The 19,151-nt window shown below is 42.9% G+C and overlaps 1 protein-coding gene across 1 annotated transcript in view; it reads left to right on the top strand.

Moving 5' to 3' along the window:
- The window catches only part of ARHGEF4 (Rho guanine nucleotide exchange factor 4), a 397,910-nt gene that overhangs the window by 199,735 nt on the left and 179,024 nt on the right, over window positions 1-19,151 (top strand). Inside the window, exon 4 of the mRNA XM_019542928.1 lies at window positions 10,580-14,983. Within this exon, the coding sequence (XP_019398473.1) occupies window positions 10,580-14,983 (4,404 nt within the window). The remainder of the gene's footprint in view (window positions 1-10,579; window positions 14,984-19,151) is intronic.

The following is a 19,151-nucleotide window of genomic DNA, read 5'->3' as shown; positions in this document are numbered from 1 at the left end:
AGTTCACCTTGGCTCCCTCCGTAGGCACCCCTCCAGCACCACCGGGGCTGCCACCACCTGCCCTGTGCAGCTGAGCCTGCCCCTTCCAGGGCTGCCCAGGCTGCCGCCATCACTGCCCACCCCATGCAGCTAAGCCCACTTAGCTCCTACCAGCAACGCAGCCCCCCGCCGGGAAAAAGCTGGTGCTGCCCGTGTGGTCAGCCCAGGCTCTGGGTAGCTGGTACCAGCTATGGAGCTTGGGCTGTTTACAGCAGGGCTTGCAGCCTCCTCACCGCCTGCTGAGAGCAGCCTGGGCTTCGTGGCTGGCAGCAGCTGCCCAGAGCCTGGGTGGGTGGTGGTGTGCCAAGCAATATGGCCTCAAGAGCCAATCCCTGATTCAAAAAGTTTTTTGAGAGTGTTGGGGATAACTTCCTGGTGCAAGTGCTGGAGCACCCAACTAGGGGCTACACTCTTCTTGACCTGCTGTTCACAAACAGAGAATTGGTGGGGAAAATAGTAGTGGGTGGCAACTTGGGCAGCAGTGAGCACAGCATAATTGAATTCAGGATCTTGAGGAAGGGAAGGATTGAGAGTCAGTGAGTAAAGACTCTGGACTTCAGAAAAGCAGCCTTCAGTTCACTCAGGGAACTCATGGGCAGGATCCCCTGGGATGCCAGTCTGACGGGGAGAGGAGACCAGGATTGCTGGCTGTACTTTAAAGAAGCCTTACTGAGAATGCAGGAATAAACCATCCCAATGCGCAGGAAGACTAGCGAGTATGGCAGAAAACAAGCTTGGCTTAGCAGGGAACTCTTTAGTAAATTAAATCATAAAAAGGAAGCCTATAGGAAGTGGAAACTTGGACAAGTAACTAGGGAGGAATATAAGAGTATTGTTCTTGCATGCAGGGATGAAGTCAGGAAGGCCAAAGCGCAACTGGAGTTGCAGCTAGCAAGGGATGTGAAGGGTAACAAGAAGGGTTTTTACAAATATGTTGGTAGATAGAGGAGGATCAGTGAAAGTGTGGGGAGGAGGTGAGCAGCCAACAGTGGTAAAAGAACAGGTTAGGGACTATTTAGAAAACCTGGACAAACGAGTCCACGGAGCCAGATGGGATGCACATAAGGGTGCTGAGGGAGTTGGCTGATGTGATTGCAGAGATGCTGGCTGTCATCTTTGCAAACTCATGGAGATTGGGAGAGGTCCTGGATGATTGGAAAAGGGCAAACAGTGCCCACATTTAAGAAAGAGAAAAAGGAGGATCCAGGGATCTATAGACCAGTCAGCCTCACTTCAGTCCCTGGAAAAATCATGGAGAAGGTCCTCAAGGTATCTATCCACTGCTAAGCACTTGGAGGAGAAGAAGGTGATTAGGAACAGTCAGCAAGAGTTCACTAGGGGCAAGTCATGCTTGATCAACCTGACTGCCTTCTATGATGAGGTGACTGGCTCTGTGGATGCGGGGAGACCAGTGGATGTGATATACTTTCATTTTAGCAAGGCTTTTGATACAGTCTCCCACAACATTTTTTTGCAAGCAACCTAAAGAAGTACGAGCTGGACGAATGGAGTGTAAGGTGGATAGAAAACTGGCTGGATCATCAGGCTCAGAGAGTAGTAATCAATAACTCAGTGTCTAGTTGGCAGCCAGTATCAAGTGGAGTACTGCAGGGGTTGGCCCTGGGGCTGGTTTTGTTCATTGTCTAGTATTGCCGATCCCACCATGCCAAAAATCATGAGCAAACACTTAAAAAATCAAGAGATTGACACATAAACCATGAGATGCTATTTTTGAAGTTTGTGTGTGTTGTGGGGGGAGGGTTATTTATGAAGGTGTGGGGGGCTGTGGGTATGTGGGGGGTTTGGAGGCCAGGGAGGGAGGGTCCCTGCATACCCTGGCAGGAGGTAGAGTACTGTGGGTCAGGAGCGAGAGGCAGCAGCAGGGCTGGGGGTGGGCTATGGCTGGGGAGGCAGGAGCAGACACACAGACACAGAGAAACAGACAGCACCCAGGTGGTAAGTGGAGGAAAGGGGCATGGTGTGGGGGGAAGATTGAGGACCCCATGGTGGGGGAGGGCTGGAGTGGGGCAGGAGCAGGGGTTGGGGTGAGTAGGGCCCCGGGACCGGGGTGGGTTTTCCAAAGGTGCAGGTCAGGGGCGTATCTGCGTGCACCCATGGAGGAGACATGCGGGGCATGTGCCCCCCCGCAGGGCAGAGACAGGCTGCCCACGGTGGGTTTGGGGCTCTGTGCCCTTCTGCCTTTGCCCTGAGAGCTCAGCTGTGCAATATTATTGTGCTTCCTGCTGCTGGGTGGGCAGGGGAGATTCCACACAGCCAGAGCAGCCCGCATGCCCTGCCCACCCAGCAGGCAGCAATGCCATCACACAGCTGAGTTTCCAAGGCAAAAGCAGCAGGGCACAGAGCCCCAGCATGTAGCGGGCAGCCTGCCTCTGCCCCATGCCTTCCCCAAGTGTGCGCCCCATGCCTCCCCCAGGATATGCCCCCCATGCCTCCCCTTGGCATGAGCACAGCTGCAGGCAGCCATGCCTCCCTGCCTGTGTGTCTGGACAACCTGCCCCAGCCCTGGGGTCCTATTCACCCCACCCGCTGCTCCTGCCCCTCTCCTTTGCTCACCACGGGACCTTGGTCTTCGACCCCTGCCCCCTGCCTTTTCCCTCTCTGCCTGCCTCTTCCTCTACACAGACTTACCAGCTGGGAAAATCCAGAGATCTGAGGGTTTGATCAGGAGATCACAAGTTGGAGTTATTTTGATTTAGAAATCCCAAGTCTTCTGATGTTTTCATGACAGCTGTTATTAATGTGTCTTCATCAGTGACTTGGAAAATGGCAGAGTGCGCCCTCAGCAAGTTTGCAGATGACACCCAGCTGGGGAGTAGTAGATATACTGGAGGGTAGGGCTAGGATTCAGAGTGACCTAGACAAATTGGAGGATTGGGCCAAAAGAAATCTCATGAGGTTCAACAAGGACAAGTGCAAAGTTGTGCACTTAGGACAGAAGAATCCTATGCACCAGGACAAGCTGGGGGCCAATTGACTGAGCAGCGACTGCAGAAATGGACCTGGGGATTAAAGTGGACAATAAGCTGAATATGAGCCAAGTGTGCCCTTGTTGTCAAGAAGGCTAATGACATACTGGCCTGGATTGGTAGGAGTGTTGCGAGTAGGCCAAGGGAAGTGATTATTCCCCTCTATTCAGCACTGGTGAGGCGACATCTGGAGTATTGTGTTCAGTTTTGGGCCCTCCGCTACAGAAAGGATATGGACAAAATAGAGAGTCCAGCAGAGGGCAATAAAATTGGTTCAGGGGCTGACTGAGAGGGGATTTAATATCAGCCTTCAACTACCTGAAGTGGGGTTCAAAAGAGGATGTGGAGCTGGACTGTTCTCAGTGTTGGCAGATGACAGAAGAAGGAGCAATGGTTTCAAGTTGCAGAAAGGGAAGTTTAGGTTAGATATTAGGAAGAATTTTCTCATTGGGAGAGTAGTAAGCCACTGGAACAGGTTACCCAGAGAGGTGGTGGAAGCGCCACCCTTGGAGGTTTTTAGGACCAAGTTTGACAACGTTTTGGCTGGGATGAGCTAGTTGGAGCTGGACCTGCTTTGAGCAGCAGGTTGGACTAGATGGCCTCCTGAGGTCCCTTCCAGCCCTAATTTTCTATGATTTTATGATTCTGTGATATTCCTGGTAGGGCTGCTACTTTGAAGTTGCAAAATTAGATGGGAAAAATACCTGTTTAAAAATTCAAGAATTTATTTCCAACTACATGCTGCTGGTCTACCAGACCTTATTAACAGACAGTGTGGAGTCTACTCCTATTCTTATTCCTTTGTTCTTTCTAAGTACAGTATGCTGCAGCATCTGAAACTTACACTTTAGTAAAACATAAGGCCAAAAATGATTGCAAATTTGTTTTTACATTGATTGGGAGCCCAAAATACTGTCTTAATTTCTTTAAATCCATTTTTTACTCCTCAAATATGGAAGATTTGCTGTTACTGAAATCACTAGAAACCTTGCAGTCTCTGCCTATGTGTTCTTTTTGCAGAGCTATCTGTTTGTTTGGTTTTTTCATTATGCATAATGGAAACAAAGTAACAACAGAATTTGGTAGGTTGGAGTAGACATGGTCATTCAGACCTGGTCTGTGAGAGAGAACCTGGGGATTTAAGGATATGACTTTTATGAAGCTCAAGTATGCTTGTATATAGCTTTTTAATCTGAGCTTCCCTGGTTCTGGTGCAATGTAGTCTTCACCCTAGCAGATTTGGGTAGAGAAGGATTTTTTGCTTCACATTTACTGGCACAGTACAGCTGTAGTAGCTGCTACATCACTTACTCTTGTGCAGCAAGCATGGCAATAAGGGTAGTAGAATGACCAGACTTCCTCTTGTATTCTCTGGCAGTTTGCAGTTGTCAGTGTGGTTACAAGGGGACTCCCGTGTAATTCAGAGCAGCCTGAAAAAGGGCATAAGTAGTACTAAGGTAGTACTAAGGTAGTATTAAAGCTGTTCTGCTCCCTTTTCCTGTAGTTTCAAAACATGTAGAATCGCAGGTGTACTGTATGTGCTTTGGATGTGCTGCTTAATTTTGGATGTTTTGGGTCAGCATTGATTTCTCAAGTTTGTTCAGGGGCCAGATCCTTGCCTTTCAGAGCTGTAGATGTCTCTGTGTTACAGGAACTCAGAATAAACATATGCTATCTCACAGTTATGCTTCTCTTCAATCTAGCTCAGCATGCCTCCGAGAAGCCTCTCCTAAAGAATCCCATTTAATTCTCTCTAAAGAATAAGCCTTTTTCCCCTGCTCCTCTGGAATTCATTCATCACACAGGACCCCCCCTGAAATTTGTCAGTGAACTCTTGGACCATAAATAATCTGGCCTCTGATGAGCACCCAATTTGTTTTGAAGGATGACTGGGCAGGATCTGCATTTCATTTTAATGTGAGGAAGCTAGGTGAACTGAAGCCTTAATTCCCTTTCTAGATCTTTTTTACAAATCTGTTTTTCAGCTTTTTCATCTTCTTTTACCTTCCCCTGGTAACTGAGGCTCTGTGACAGATTTGCAGGGAGGGCAGCTGTACTCAGTGGTTCTCATGAACCAGATTTGAACTCCATGAGTCTGAATTTCTTGCGAAGGAAACATTTTGTGTATTTGGCATAGAAGGCACCAATGGTTGCCATAAATATAAGAGGGTAATTTAATTCACCAAAAGTCACAGTGATGACTGCTCTTCAGGAAACTTCTTAAAGGGGTTGGCAGTCTCAAGGCCATGTTGTCTAATCCCTGCATGAAAGGTGTCCAAGTTGCCAAAAAAGGACCAGTCCTCTCAGCACCCCTTGGTCCCTCAGTTGTGACAGTCAAGGCTCAAATAGGGATTGCAAATGGAATTGTCTCCTGTATTTTGAGGCCGGCTCCTGTAGGCCAGAATGGGCTTATGGTGAAGATGTGCTGCGTGCAACTGGTGCTGCCTGGGCTGCTCCTGTTCTGCAGGTAAAGAGAACTTCACACAGTGCCTTCAATGCAGCATGTTTCATAAGCACTGAAAGGATATCAAGGCCAGTACTTTCAAAACTGACTATCTAACCTGCATTTAAGCCCTAAAGCCCTTGTTTAGACATTTACAGATATCATGGAAACTGAAGACAGTTGATGGATTCTCAACACCTCCATCTGAGATGACCTACAGTGGTTAGGCTACATGCTTTCGTGTTGGGGCCTAGCTTTGGATTTTAGAGTCACTCTAGGCACTCACATTTTGAGAAATATGACCTGAATCATCATCCTTACAGAAATCAAGAGTGACTGCAAATATTTACAGCCTTTTTAACAATCCTATTTAAATGATACTAATGCAAATTAAAACACCATTCCACAGATGCCATCTAAAGCTGTTATAACAGGAATTTCAGGTGGTTAATAAAGTACACGTAGTCGTCATATACTTCTTGTTTTTCTTCGTCTTTGCTTATGGGTACAATACTGCTGTCTTTCTCAAGGAGGGAGGAGGAAAGAAAGTGATTATGTTATCCATAAGAAGAAAGTTGATGCTGCTCTTTATGCCATGCAGAACCAGCCCAGCCCCCTGAAGTGCTTAGTATTCTCCTACTGACATCAGTGGGAATTGAGACTATACTGTACCCTTTAGGATTTTGGCCTCAGTAAACAATATGCTTATGTGCCTATTTTGAAGATTCCTTATTTAATATAATGACCAGTGTAGAGGCCCACTGAACAAAGAGGATAGCTTGCTTGTTTACTTTTCTTGTTTCCTCTTGTGCATTTCAGTCTTCTCTCATTATGGTGAATTAGGAAATCAGCCTTGTGAATGCAGTACATCTGCCCAAGAAGTAACATTGTATTTACTACCTACTCCAGGGCAGACACATTCCCCACTTTCATACAAGTAGGGAATTAATGCAGGATTTGTGAATTGTGGCATCATTGCTGAAGCTACTTGTTGCTACTGCATCAGTTACAAAATTGAGGCACTTTAAAGCTAGGAAGTGGATAGCTAAGGACCTTACAGTGATCACATAATAAGCAAACTGTTCTTATCAAATATTTAAAAAATGGCGTGAGAGGAGAATCTGATCCAGAGCAATTACAATAACTGTTAGAAAAGTCTCACTGACATCAATGGCAGCACGAGTCATCCCTGTATCTTCTGCAGGAGCAGATGTAAATATGTGGCTGCTGTTCTAGTCCAGGCTAGAAAGTTTCCATGTGGTTTGTAGCTTATCATCCAAGAGCTATTCCAGGCCTGACAAGTTACCAGAGATCTTTGTTTTGAGAGTGGATGTTTTAGGTGTGATCAATGGGAAGAGCCTGTACCCAGAGTTGCACCCAAAACAATCATTAATTTTGTTAATTTCAGTTTATTTTTTGATACATTGGGCATGTGAATTTTAGCTACACTAGAGGTTTAAAGGAACAGTAAGTAGCCATGGTAGAACTAAAGAAAAATGAGACAATAACCAGAACCTACAACTTCCATTTGGGTTATTTTTGCCTTAACCTATTACTCAAACATCATTGCTTTCAAACTACAGGAAACATTCTTCTAATCCTTGAGAAGTCATTTTAGACCAAAATGATTTCCTTTTGAATCAGCTTTCTTTAATATAAAGATTTTAGTGTGCATTTCACTTGTTTTACAACAGGTAGAGTTAAACCATGTGTTTCTTGCATCCTGATATACATGCATCAGTGTCATCCTGCACTTTTCTGGTGGGACGTCACTGAGAAGTAATAAATTGTTCCTTACAATCAGCATGTGCATTGGATATGCAAAGCTCTAAACTGCTTTTAGTCTTTGAACACTTGATAATATGACTTGTCCAGGTCAGAGGATGACACCCTCCCGCCCCCTGCAGATTTTGCAAACCTACCATATTTTCTATCTTGGATGGATTAAGTGCCACCATTCAATGTAGATTAACAGTAAGAATTCTGGCTTTTATCTAGCAATTTCATCAGTAGAATAAGCCAGGACCCTCTCTATGAGGCCTTCTAGTTTACTCTTTCATCATGTCTTAGAAGCTACCTAATTTGTATTTTCCATCTTGTGAATCTACTTTCACACTCCTCAAGGATATCCCTAGTTTACTGACACTCTCCAATTTGCACACAGGCTTACTGCTGTTTCTCATTTGGACGCCAGAGAGCAAATTTGCATGACTTTGTTTCCAAAACTTGATTTTTTTCTCCTTTCTCGTTGCTGGTAGCTAGAAATCCAGAGTCACTTGCATGGCAGGTGTCCCCTGTGCCAATAGACAGGTTTATGTTTAGTTTCTGGTAAGGGAGAAAAATGAGAAAATATGCATTTTAAATGAGCCAGGAGCCTGAAAGGTTTGTATCCTGAAGGCCTAATGCTGCTGCAACAGGTTATTTTCAGAATACGAGCAGTGTCAAACAGCATCTTAATCCAGTTTCCAACATGAGACTTTTCTTTGTTTCTCTACTGCCCTTGTTTTCCCATCTATTTTCCTTTTTCACATTATGTACAGTTACATACACATTGAAGGCTAAATTCTCTCAGTGCTGTTTCTTTAAGGAGTCCTCTGTGCCTATTTGAAAGCATTGTCTGAATCCCAAAACCCCACTGAATTTATTCTAACTCCCCCGCAATTGATCTTTCCATTTGAGGCCTACTGTCCCATGGCTTCTGTTTGTTCAGTTCTCCGGCCTGTGGTTGTGCGTTGGGATCCTTAGTATTGTGGGAAGGGAAGGGTCACGTACAGCAATGGTCTCCAAACTTTTTTGATTGTGTACCCCTATCAGTGAAAAATTTTTGAGCATGCACCCCCAATATATGTATATTTATTTATTTATAAATTATATACATGTACTACTGTACTAATATATTATGTACAATATATATAGATAAAAAATAAATATAAATAGAAGTTCTACTAATTTCTTCCTGCACCCCAGTGGATTGTCTTGCACACCCCTTGGGGTGCGTGCACCCCACTTTGGAGACCACTGATGTACAGTACTACACCAGAGAAACTGAAGACTGTCACTGACTTTGGTACATTCTAGCTCAAATACATAGATAGGTACATTTCTTTGACCTTGGCTTCTCTGATATGAACATGTAATACCTATCCCATTATAAAGAAAGTTTCCTGACCCCTAACAAAGCTAATTGCACCAATGCACTTAGAATTCTCCTCCGAAGGAGAAGAAAGCAAGTACAAAATGAATAACAGGCTTAATTCAAATAGACTGATATGCTGTGAGGAGTTCAGACACTGTGCCCATGTCTACATGAGACACTGAGTGTACAGTTGTTACTGTACAGTCATTTAGTACTTGCATACACAATATGCAATAACTGCAGTAGAGTCATGTCATGCTTCGTGCCACATGATACTACTGTGCAGTAGCAATGAGCTATTGTGCAGTAGCATCTCATGTAGACATGGCCTGTGGTGCTGAGGTTGGTGTAAGGACTTGTATAGAATAGAATATTCAGTGTTAATATTCATGCAAATAATGTATTTTACTATTTGCAACTGGCATATAACTTCAGGTTTTAAACAAATTACGTGATGGTGCAGTGCTACTGAAAGCATAACATCTGGTAAATGATGTCCCCCAGCTTTTGTATGTCTAGTCTGCTTTCCTTTCCTCATCACCATGTCCAAGGCAGCTTCCTCAAGAAAGCCATGGAGAGAAGTCAGCTATTGGCCTATTCCAACCTGCAGGGTAGCAGAGGATGTGGGATGGGGGAGGTGGGAGGTGGGAGCAGGGGAAAGAAATGCAGCTACTTTAAGAGATAAAGGAGGAAGTGGGACTTCTAAGACATCTTTCTCTTAGTGCTTAGTGGTAAGCTTCACCCTTAAACCTGTCCCAGTCCAAAGGATGTTGCTGCTCTTCAAAATCCAGATTTCAACTCTCCTAGTCAGCAGCTTCCTGACACAAGAGACAGTCGATATAATATTGGGACAGTTCCGCAAATGGTGGATGCGCCAACTGATGCCCTTTGTATCTGGCACTGTCTTCCTCTTTTGGTGTGTGCTTTGAAGTCAAGGGAACTCAAAGTATAGGCAAACCCTAATAAATCTGTGTCCTAATTTTTGTGTAATTTAATTCATAATTATCTTGGTGGACAATTGGGTGTCTTTATTTCTTACATCCCAGTTGCTTGAGAAATTTTTTGTCTTAGTTTATTGCCATCTGTGTATTTATGCTTAGAACATTGTTCAAGATTCAGCATCGCTAATGCTGAACGGCTGCTCCTGTGTCCACTGCAGCATGAGTTAACTGCTACTTCAGTTCATGCTGTTTGATCACTATGTGAAATGTTAATTTATACTGTCTTACTACTACTGGTCATTTTTTGTACCGCTGATGGCCAGGCTTGACGTTATTGAAAGGCCTCAGTTACATTTATTATTGATTCCATTCAGTGAAGGATGCACTGTTCTGTAGAGTTGGGTTTTATTGTTAGTACATGTTGTTCATGTATTACAATTTGGTTGAAGCAGGTTTAATTGTCTCCTACAGTTCCTTAAGGGTCTCTCACCTTAAGCTTGGAAAGATATCAGTCTGTATTCTCACAATTACAAAGAGGTAGGGACTTTTCAGATTTTACCCATTTTTCAGGGCTGTTTAAGGATAAAGATTTGGGTATCCTTTTCACTCTTGATTCACGGACTGGTTTGGAGAGCATCCAGATCCATAACTTGGATAACATTATGTTAGACAAGAACAATGATGCCCTTGATGTATGGCAAAAACACCTTAGTGATGCTCATAGATGGATTCAGTAACAGCTGCAAAATATAGATCAAAAGAATTATGTCTGTTTTATTTATTTAAATGTGAAAGGTGCCTTGGACTGTTTTGGAAAGGTTTCTACTACTTGCTGAGCATTGTATAGACAACATCAATTCTTAGTAAAGATGTAAGAGCACCAGGTCTATTTGCCTGTAAATACAGGATATAAGCCATAAAAATGTATCATTTTCATATTTTAAATCTTAACAAAATATTTTTTTTTAATGCTGAACAATATTAAATTGCTAAGGGAATCCATTCTTGATTAATTATTTTTTCTTATTCATAGGCCCCTGAGCCAACTGAAAACTGCATCAGTGAAGGAGAGTTTGAAGATGACCAGAGTTCTACCACACTAAGTACAGTAGAGCTAGAGCTACGTGGATCAAGCCAGGAAACAGATGAAGATTATTTTGAGACCCAGTCTCATCAGAGTGAATCTGTTTCAGACATTAAGACTGAGCCTTATGAAAGTGCATCAGACACAGAGTCTGTTGCCTATGACATAACTGGAGAAACTTGCTTGAGTTCAAGTTGTTTTTCTGCTGAAAAAAGAGAACCACGCCATAAATTTCATGATGTGAAGGCAGAATTGTCCACTCATCAACTTAATTGCACAAAGCAGCCAGAGCATAGTCAAAGGAAGCAGTTGGATTTAAAAGTAGCATCAAACAAGAATGAACTTTGGGTGCAGACTGGAAAATCAGAAGGAGAAAAGACAGGGGAGAAAATACTAATATTAACTAGTGATATTTCCAACCCAAAGTCAAAAACCAGTGGAGAGGATACTGTAACAAGGACAGACACTAAGTTAGTTGTTGGTGGATTGCGAGGTCAAATAAAGTCTGATAGCAATAAGGCAAAACCAACTGAAGAGGCTATTACAAGGAATAAAAAAAGACCAACAGTATTGAATATTGCTTGTTTGAAAGCAAACTCAGAAAGTTGTTTGGCTTTCCCTGATACTCCGCAATTTCCTTTCCAGCCAGATGTAGGATCAAGCCACAGTTTGCCTAATATATGTTTTGAAACAAATAGAACTGGCTATAAAAGAAACACTGAGGTGATTGAACTGAATTCCAACCTGGATTCAATACCCAGCATTAAATGCAATAAGAAGAGCTCAGTTAACAGTCAAAATGCAGCTAAAGGGGTAGGAAATGGAATCTCAGGGGTCATGCTGAAATCAGATTCACTCTTACACCAGCCTTTCCTAAAATCTAAATTTCAGCCACTACCTAGGAAGCCAGAGATTACAGAAAGTAAAACATGGCACAGTGAACCTGAAAACATGAGTGTTCAAGGCAAGAGAGAATATGTGGATGACTATTTTCAACTTACCGATAAATTTAGATGGTCATGTTCCAGGGTACATCTTCAAGGCCTAGATTTTGAATACACCTGGAAAGACTTAAAAAGGGCTGATTGCAGCTCTGAAAAAGCAATAAAAGACGAGGGGAAATTTGGCTTAAAAGGATCACTTCTTAATGCCTATGTAGACTCAAATAGTGATCAGCTTTCTCATCCAGTAGGCTCTCACCAAGGTGCTGATATTAATTTGCACAGGAAATCAGAAGCATGTGGCCTTAACAGAAATACGACAGATACATGTGCTCATACCTTGTCTTTGGCACCACTCCACCTGAAAGATGCCTCCAAGTGTGATCCAAAACAAAGAGAGATTCTCTCAGCCTTGCATTCTGAGCTGACAAGCATACGTACGGTAGTACCAGCAAGAAAAGATAAAAGCAAATCTGAGATAGTTTTGGAAACACAAAGGTTCTCTGGCAGCATTCATGTTGAAACTGGCATTGAAGATATTAAGGAAGAAACAACTTGTTTTGTAGGTGTTTCTACTCGTGCAGAAAACAAAGGCACTAATTGTCCTGCAAACTACGTCCTGGCTGGCACAACACAGCTAAATAACTCAGAAGAGAGCAGCACTGGCCCTGAATCACCAAATACAGAGGCCTTTGTAAAGGAAGCAGGGTTAGGGGATTCTTTTGAACTTGGTTTGGATTTTAAAGGCCTGGAAACCACACCTAAATCAGGTGCCAACGATACTCCAGGAGAGAAAAACGATTCCATGCTGCAGAACCAGAGTAATAAAAAAGATGCTTTGCAGGGTTACCATAAGCCAGTGACAACAAATGGATGTGTTATTAATGAAGAAGAAAAGGATGAAGATAATGTGTGTGCCATTGAAATAGCTCCCAAGCCAGGTTATGTGAGTCAGCGACGGGACTTGTTGAAGTTCCCAGAGTTAAAACCAGCTCTAATTATAATATCTGTGGAACAAAAAGGCTTGCATTCAAAGACATTAAATAAAAATTGTTCAACTGAAATGATAACAGGAACACTGGGAGAACTAGTAAGTAAGAATTTAGGGTCTTCTTCCCTTGCCAGCAGAGAACATAGTAAGCCAGAGAGAGCTTTGAATGAATACTTTAGCTGTGAAGAACAAACTTTGCCTATCCTCCCTGTCTCTGACGATGAAGAGGCAGCTCCTGCTGGGGGCAACGTCCAAGAAGAATCAGAAATTGTGCAAAAGCGAGTAGAGGACACGACTCTGGTTTCATCCTTAAATATCAGCAGTAGTAGTTTCACAGAAGGAAATGTAAATCTACAACTGGAAAATGCTAAACAGCAGGAAGATGCAAATAGTGCAATACATGTGGAACCAAATGATGTAGCTAGTGTAGGAATCTGTCAGGTAGGACCCTGCAGACTAAATGCTAATTTTGAGTTAGAGGCAGCAGAGTTAACACAATCAGTGTTTGAAATGAGAGGTGACAAAGTGATTGAGAAAAATGAGTTCAGTGCAAGTCAGGGCCTGGAGGAAGACATGTGTTTAACTCCTTCAGAAATGTTGGCAATGAACAGTGCTGGTGACCTGTGTCGACAAGATGGGGCTACTGATGACATAGTAGGGAGCTGCATCTTTGGTAAACAAAGACAAGAAGGGAAAACAACTGAAGGCTGTAATAGTTCAAAAGAACTAATAATTGTTTTTGAGGATTCTCCTACTAGACCAATAAATCAGGACTTAGCTGAAGAGGAGCCAGCAAGCCTCAGCAAAGACATTGCACAGAATCTGAATGGGACCAATGCTTGTAACCATGCTGTGAAAAGGGACAGCCAGGATTCCTCCACAGTGGGCCTAGATAACATAAGTACAGGCAGTGCTAACAGTGAGGAAATGGATGAAAATTTATTCCATTTCCTGGGGAACAACAGTAGCTTTTACAAGGCTGTGCAAAAACAGACCAAAACTGGGAACACTGGGAAACCTTCCAAGTTTTTAGTTTTCTCAAAAATGGCATCCTTCAGGAAAACCAAGTCAGCACCTGCTGAAAATCAAGGTAGTAGCAGCTTCCTTGGCGGCAAGACAAAAACAGAAGAATTGGACACTGGGAAAGAGGAAGGTGATACAGAAAACATGCTATCTTTTAAAAATTATTCCCCCACTTCTGTCTTTCAAAGGAAGGAAAGCTACACCTCTGAGTACTCTGATGATGAGGATTTATTCTATGAGCGACCTGGAGGATTATTCAACAGATTAAGCCTGAGGAAAGCCTCTAGCTCTGGTCGGTTACTGATGGAAGACATAGAAACGAATCTTACTTCTGCCACCCTCAATACTGTGAAATCCCTTGAAGGACGAGCTTTAGCTTCTGAGGAAAATAACCCCAATGAAGCTGCAGTGTGCTCTGGGATCAGAAGATCTTCATCTGAGATGGAGTGTAAAAGAAATAAAACCCCTGAGGGTAAAAAGTTTCGCACAAGATTGGCCTTGGCACACAAATCCTTGTCAAGTTTATTTGAGTCCAGATCTCTGGAGAAGGAAAACATTGAGCAATGCTCCAAAGTGCCACTGAAACATGACAAGGAGAAAGCCAAGTTTCGCCAAAGTTCTTGGAAAGCATTTCTGAAAAGCAAGGAAGCAGATGGGCTGAAGAGCTCTGCCTTTGCAAGTATGTCACCAACCCAGGAGAGATTTAATATCACCAGAAATCAGCAGCAAGGTCCTGGCAATGCTGCAAGGAGGACCTCCACAGAGAAGCAGGAGGGTTCTAATGAGCAAGTGTTTTTGAGATCAGGTGTATCTAATGGCACCTATCCAGATACCAACCATTTTGACACATCTATGGACCATGTTGATGTCTCTACCCCTGCACATATGAGGAGGAAAAAAGTACTGTCTTATGACCTGACTATCAAATGTCCACAAAGTCCAGATGATGATGAGCAGGAAGAAGCATTGAGCAACAGTTTAGATGCTTCCCTGGAGGAATACTGGCTGAAATCACCCTTCAGCCCCAACGACTTGCACTCATCATTTACCCAGTTAAGTCCTTCTTGCCCCCAGCTATCAACATATGAAGGTAAAGATATGCCCTGTAGGCCCATGAGCCCCAAACCATGGAGCTCAAGACCACATTTTCAATGCAGGAGTGTCCATTATCCTGGGAGAATAAGTGCCACTTCGATGATCTCTCTTGGGAACAACTCTGCAATTGACAGCAATTCAGAGGCACCAGAAAGACCAAAGACCCTGAAACCTAGAGGTAGTCTCTTGCTTTCCATGCATTCACTGGACAATGAATACCAGAGGGAAGACAGTGGGATAAGCAGTCAGTCTCAGATCAGCTTGAACACAGCTTCTTCTGTTAGTGATATCCTCAGAGATGAGGTGAGTGGTTCTATGGGAAGTCAGACGTTGGTGCAGTCTGGTTTGCAGCGTTGTACTGGGCTTAGGGAATTCCAAGAGCTGGTAGTGGAACTTGGTTAATAAATCAGGTAGGTTTTGGATTAAACCACCTCTCTTTAAGTACAGCAGTGAACATTAATGACTGCTGGTTGTTTGTTAGCCATGGGGGATTCTTTTTTAATCTAAACTACCTTGCAGCAGTGTTACTTCAGAAAGGGACTCTGTACAATTGGCATCATGATTCTCTGTATATCTTTGTGATTTAAGATTAGATAAAAAGATGAAGTATAAGAGAAGAGGTGGGGTCCTAGCTGCCAGTCCTGCAAACTTACCCCAGAATGGGCAAATTCACCTGACAAGTGTGTTGCATGTTGCACAGACCAAATATTGTCTTCTGTTACACCCATGCACAGGCACTGTCTTCACTTGGGTTTTACAATGTAACTGCAGGCAGAACTGAGCCCTGTAGTTGGCACCTAGTAAACAAGTCTGTTGGCGCGTAAGGCAAACAAGAAATCAGCTCAACACTTTAACTGCTCTAGCCTTGGTTTTCAGGGGCAAACAGAAGCAAAAGTAAATTAAATCTGATTTTAAACAGATTTGTCTGAGAATACCCCAAGGAAATCACTGTTGCTATAACTGCCTGTTGAATGCTCCCTATCATCACTCCCCCACCTCCTCAACAGCAAAAAGACAATGAGTGTGAACTGTATATCTAGTCAATGTGCATGGATACTGCTAATAATCTTGATGAACTAGGTTCCTGGTAACTAGTAGGGGAATAATACATCTCTCCAATAGGGGCATAAAAAGGGGTTTCACCTCAGACATCTCGGAGCCATTGGCAATGCCATCGTTTTATTTCTATTGGTTCTGGTACCCCTAGTGATTTTGGGGTGGGGTTATGAACCTGTTCCACTCACAAAGTGAGGAGCATACAGGTAAATAATTACAGCAGGTCTTGAAAAGCTGGCTTGGCTGCACTTCATCTCTGACATACTGAGGCTGAGGTGAGTCACTGCAGTTTAGTATTGATTTAAAAAAAAGAGTAAAACTGTTTTGATGAAAGGCATTTTCAGTGACTTGTATTTGAGAGAGGGCTTGTGCATGAGATTTCTGTCTTGTCTGCACTGCCTTGTGCTGGTGGATGCCTTATGCAGTTATGATGTAAAATGTGTTGATCAGCCCTATATCAAAAGGTCTGTTGCAAAAATCCCTTCTCAGCATCCAGATCAAAAGTATATTTACAAGACAGTCCTTATGGGGTTGTGCAGGTAGCATATTCAGACAAAGCACTGCCCTTTCCCTTCTGTAGTCCCAGTTTAAAATTTAAGTTGTAAAGATACCAGTAAAGATGAGTTTTCTTGGTCTCTGCTCTGAGTGCATTTTGCAGCTAATGCTGTCTAGAAACAAAATAAGCAGATGGACTGCATGTCACAAATGAGAGATGCAATAGCGGAATTACTGTGTGTGGGAATTGCTCATCTCCTCCCGCACAATGCCTGACTTTACCCAGTGATAGTGAATCCCTTATTTTCATGAGCATCAATTCACTCACAAAATGTATTCAGAATACATTGTGTTGCATGTAAAACAAGTATCTTGCAGCACTTTGCAAATTAAAGGAAATCCGTATCTCGATAAAACATTAAAAAGGGAATTCAAGCAGGGATAGATAGCATGCTGTTAGCACAGCAAGATGATGAAAGTCCTTTGCGGCTTGAACAAAAGCACTGACCTGATACATAATAATCCAAAAGCTCACATATATTGAAAGAAGAGATGAAGCATGTAAAGCCTTGAATGTGTGAACCCAGATCTAGAATCTGGGCATTACGAGCATATAAATAAATGCTTAAATCTGTAGCTAATCTAAATAATTTAAATTAAAACATGAACATTAAAATTGAATTTGATTGCTTCACACATTGGCTGTTCTTCCTACTGCAGAATATGAATATCTGGAGTTAATTGTTTAAAAGCAGCTGGAGCCTAGGTATTAATATAATCATGCCAGCTCCAGGAGACAAAATCAGATACATTATACAGAACCTTTAGAAAATGTTTTTTTGAGTTGATTAGACAAGGGAAATAGGATAAAACTGAGCCCTATGTATTTTAGCTAATGGACACAATTACATCATCAAAAAACCCATGCTAGGGAGTGCTGGAGTAAAGGGTGGCACACTCAGGTCACACAATATACCCCAAAGTGGATGCAACACAGCTGTCTTATTTGGTACTGAGAAAATATCAATAAGCCTGCCAGAGATGGATCTTACTGGCACACATCCAATGCAGCTCAAAGTAGCCAAATTACACCTATATTAGGGCATGCCATACTTCACTGCAGGGCATCTTTGCATGGCCCTTGGATAACACAGACATGCTCTTGGGGAGATTTTACCAGGAAGCTCTGAAAATCCAATGTTGGTTTTGAACAAAATATGTTTTAAAATGATAGCGTTGAATTGTTGCCAGGCACCTTTACAAAATCTGTAACCATGACTCTCCCTTTAGGTGTCTGTTGCTATTTTAAAGATGTGAGAAATTATGCTTAATAGTAGATTTAAAAGGAAAGCTCCTTCCCCTTACCTGTTGCTGAGTAGCTTTTGATGTGCTTGTCCCTGTGTGCCTTCTGCTGTGGGGTGCACATGCATTGGAAACCAGAGCCACTGCCAGCAATGTCCATTTGGTCTGTGCATGCTATTCTGGTGTACTGAATTGTGGGTTACTAGGACAGTGAGGAATCCATTGCTGTGCTGTTTCCTTCTCAGTAAGTATGGTCTGAGATGGAGCACCACTGTCCACATTGAGTATAGCCTGTTTTCATCTAATTTGTGAATGTAATTTAAATTTAAACCTTTTAGCACAGTTGTATAGTACATTTGGAAGTTTGCGGAAGGTTTCTTATGTTAGTTGCTTCTTTTCTCTTTGCCGCCTCGGCCATAACTTAAGTCTCCAGAATTCAAGAAGTAGCAGCAATCCTTCCTGCTAACTGACCACCACAACACTTGTCTTTGGCGGCTAGGGTGGAACCAAGCTCCTTAAACTGCAGTATCCTCAAATCTTTCTCTCAAAGTGTCAAGGAATCTAAGGCTGTGTCCCTTGGAATATTTCATGTAGACAAGCCTGCAAGGCCTGAATCTGATTCAGGTCCTTCTGGCTTCCTCATGCAGTAGGCTCAGGAGTCTAAGGGCTTTGACCTAGGGACTTTAGATCTTTCTCTTAAGGGTACAGTCATCTTAGATCATCTTCTAGGAGAGAAGAAGAAGAACAGGAAAAGCAACTAGAGGGGAGAAAAGCCTTAAACTACCTTTAAAATTCTTGAAGAAGAGATGAGCTTCTGTGTTCTGCCAAGTGCCAGGAGACCCTTTATCCTGATAAGGGTCCCAAAGTATTTATGCTCCAGTAACTGAAGCACAGATCTGTGTACCTTAATACAAAGGAGATCAAGCTGGGGCCCTCTTTATGTTCTGTGAGAACAGTATAGAGCGAAAGTTTGATATTGGCTTCTTCCATACACTGATGTGCTACCACACATACTTTGGCACTGACCAGAGAAAAACCTTCTGTCTCTCTCCCTTCTTTATTACAGGTATAAAGTATGGTTCTCTTAACAAGTCCTAGTCAGTCTAATTCTCCATCATTAACAGGGATGTGTCTGTTATAATGTGGCCTAGAAGTTTTAAATGTGCACAGAGACAAGCTATAGAAGAAGAAAGGAAGATTACTTACCAGTTCAGTTTCTGGATTCCTTCAAGATGTTTTGTCCCTTTGACTACCCATCTTCTTACCTTCTGCTTCTGACTTGTTTGTGCCTATATATTTGGTAGACAAGGAACTGGAAGACATTGGTTCCACAGTGCTCTTCATACCCACTGTTTGGTTTAATGAGGACAGCTAGGGTGCATGTGCACACTGAAGTGGACAGTGGTGGTAAAACTTCCTGTCTCAGTGCACAGAGCTCATGCACAGGCGGTCAATGTCAAGGGCTATAGGCTGTACAGGAGGGACAGGATAGGAAAGAGAGGTGGGGGTGTGGCACTCTATATTAAGGAGGAATACACATCCTCGTTAATTAGCAAAGAGTCAGGGGAGGGGCACTCTGAAGTGCTTTGGGTTAGAGTACAAGGCAGTTGAGGGGAAA

Source organism: Crocodylus porosus, unplaced genomic scaffold (assembly GCF_001723895.1).
Source record: "Crocodylus porosus isolate Cpor-Errol unplaced genomic scaffold, CroPor_comp1, whole genome shotgun sequence".
Lineage (NCBI taxonomy): Eukaryota > Metazoa > Chordata > Crocodylia > Crocodylidae > Crocodylus > Crocodylus porosus.
This window is presented reverse-complemented; position numbering and strand designations above follow the sequence as displayed.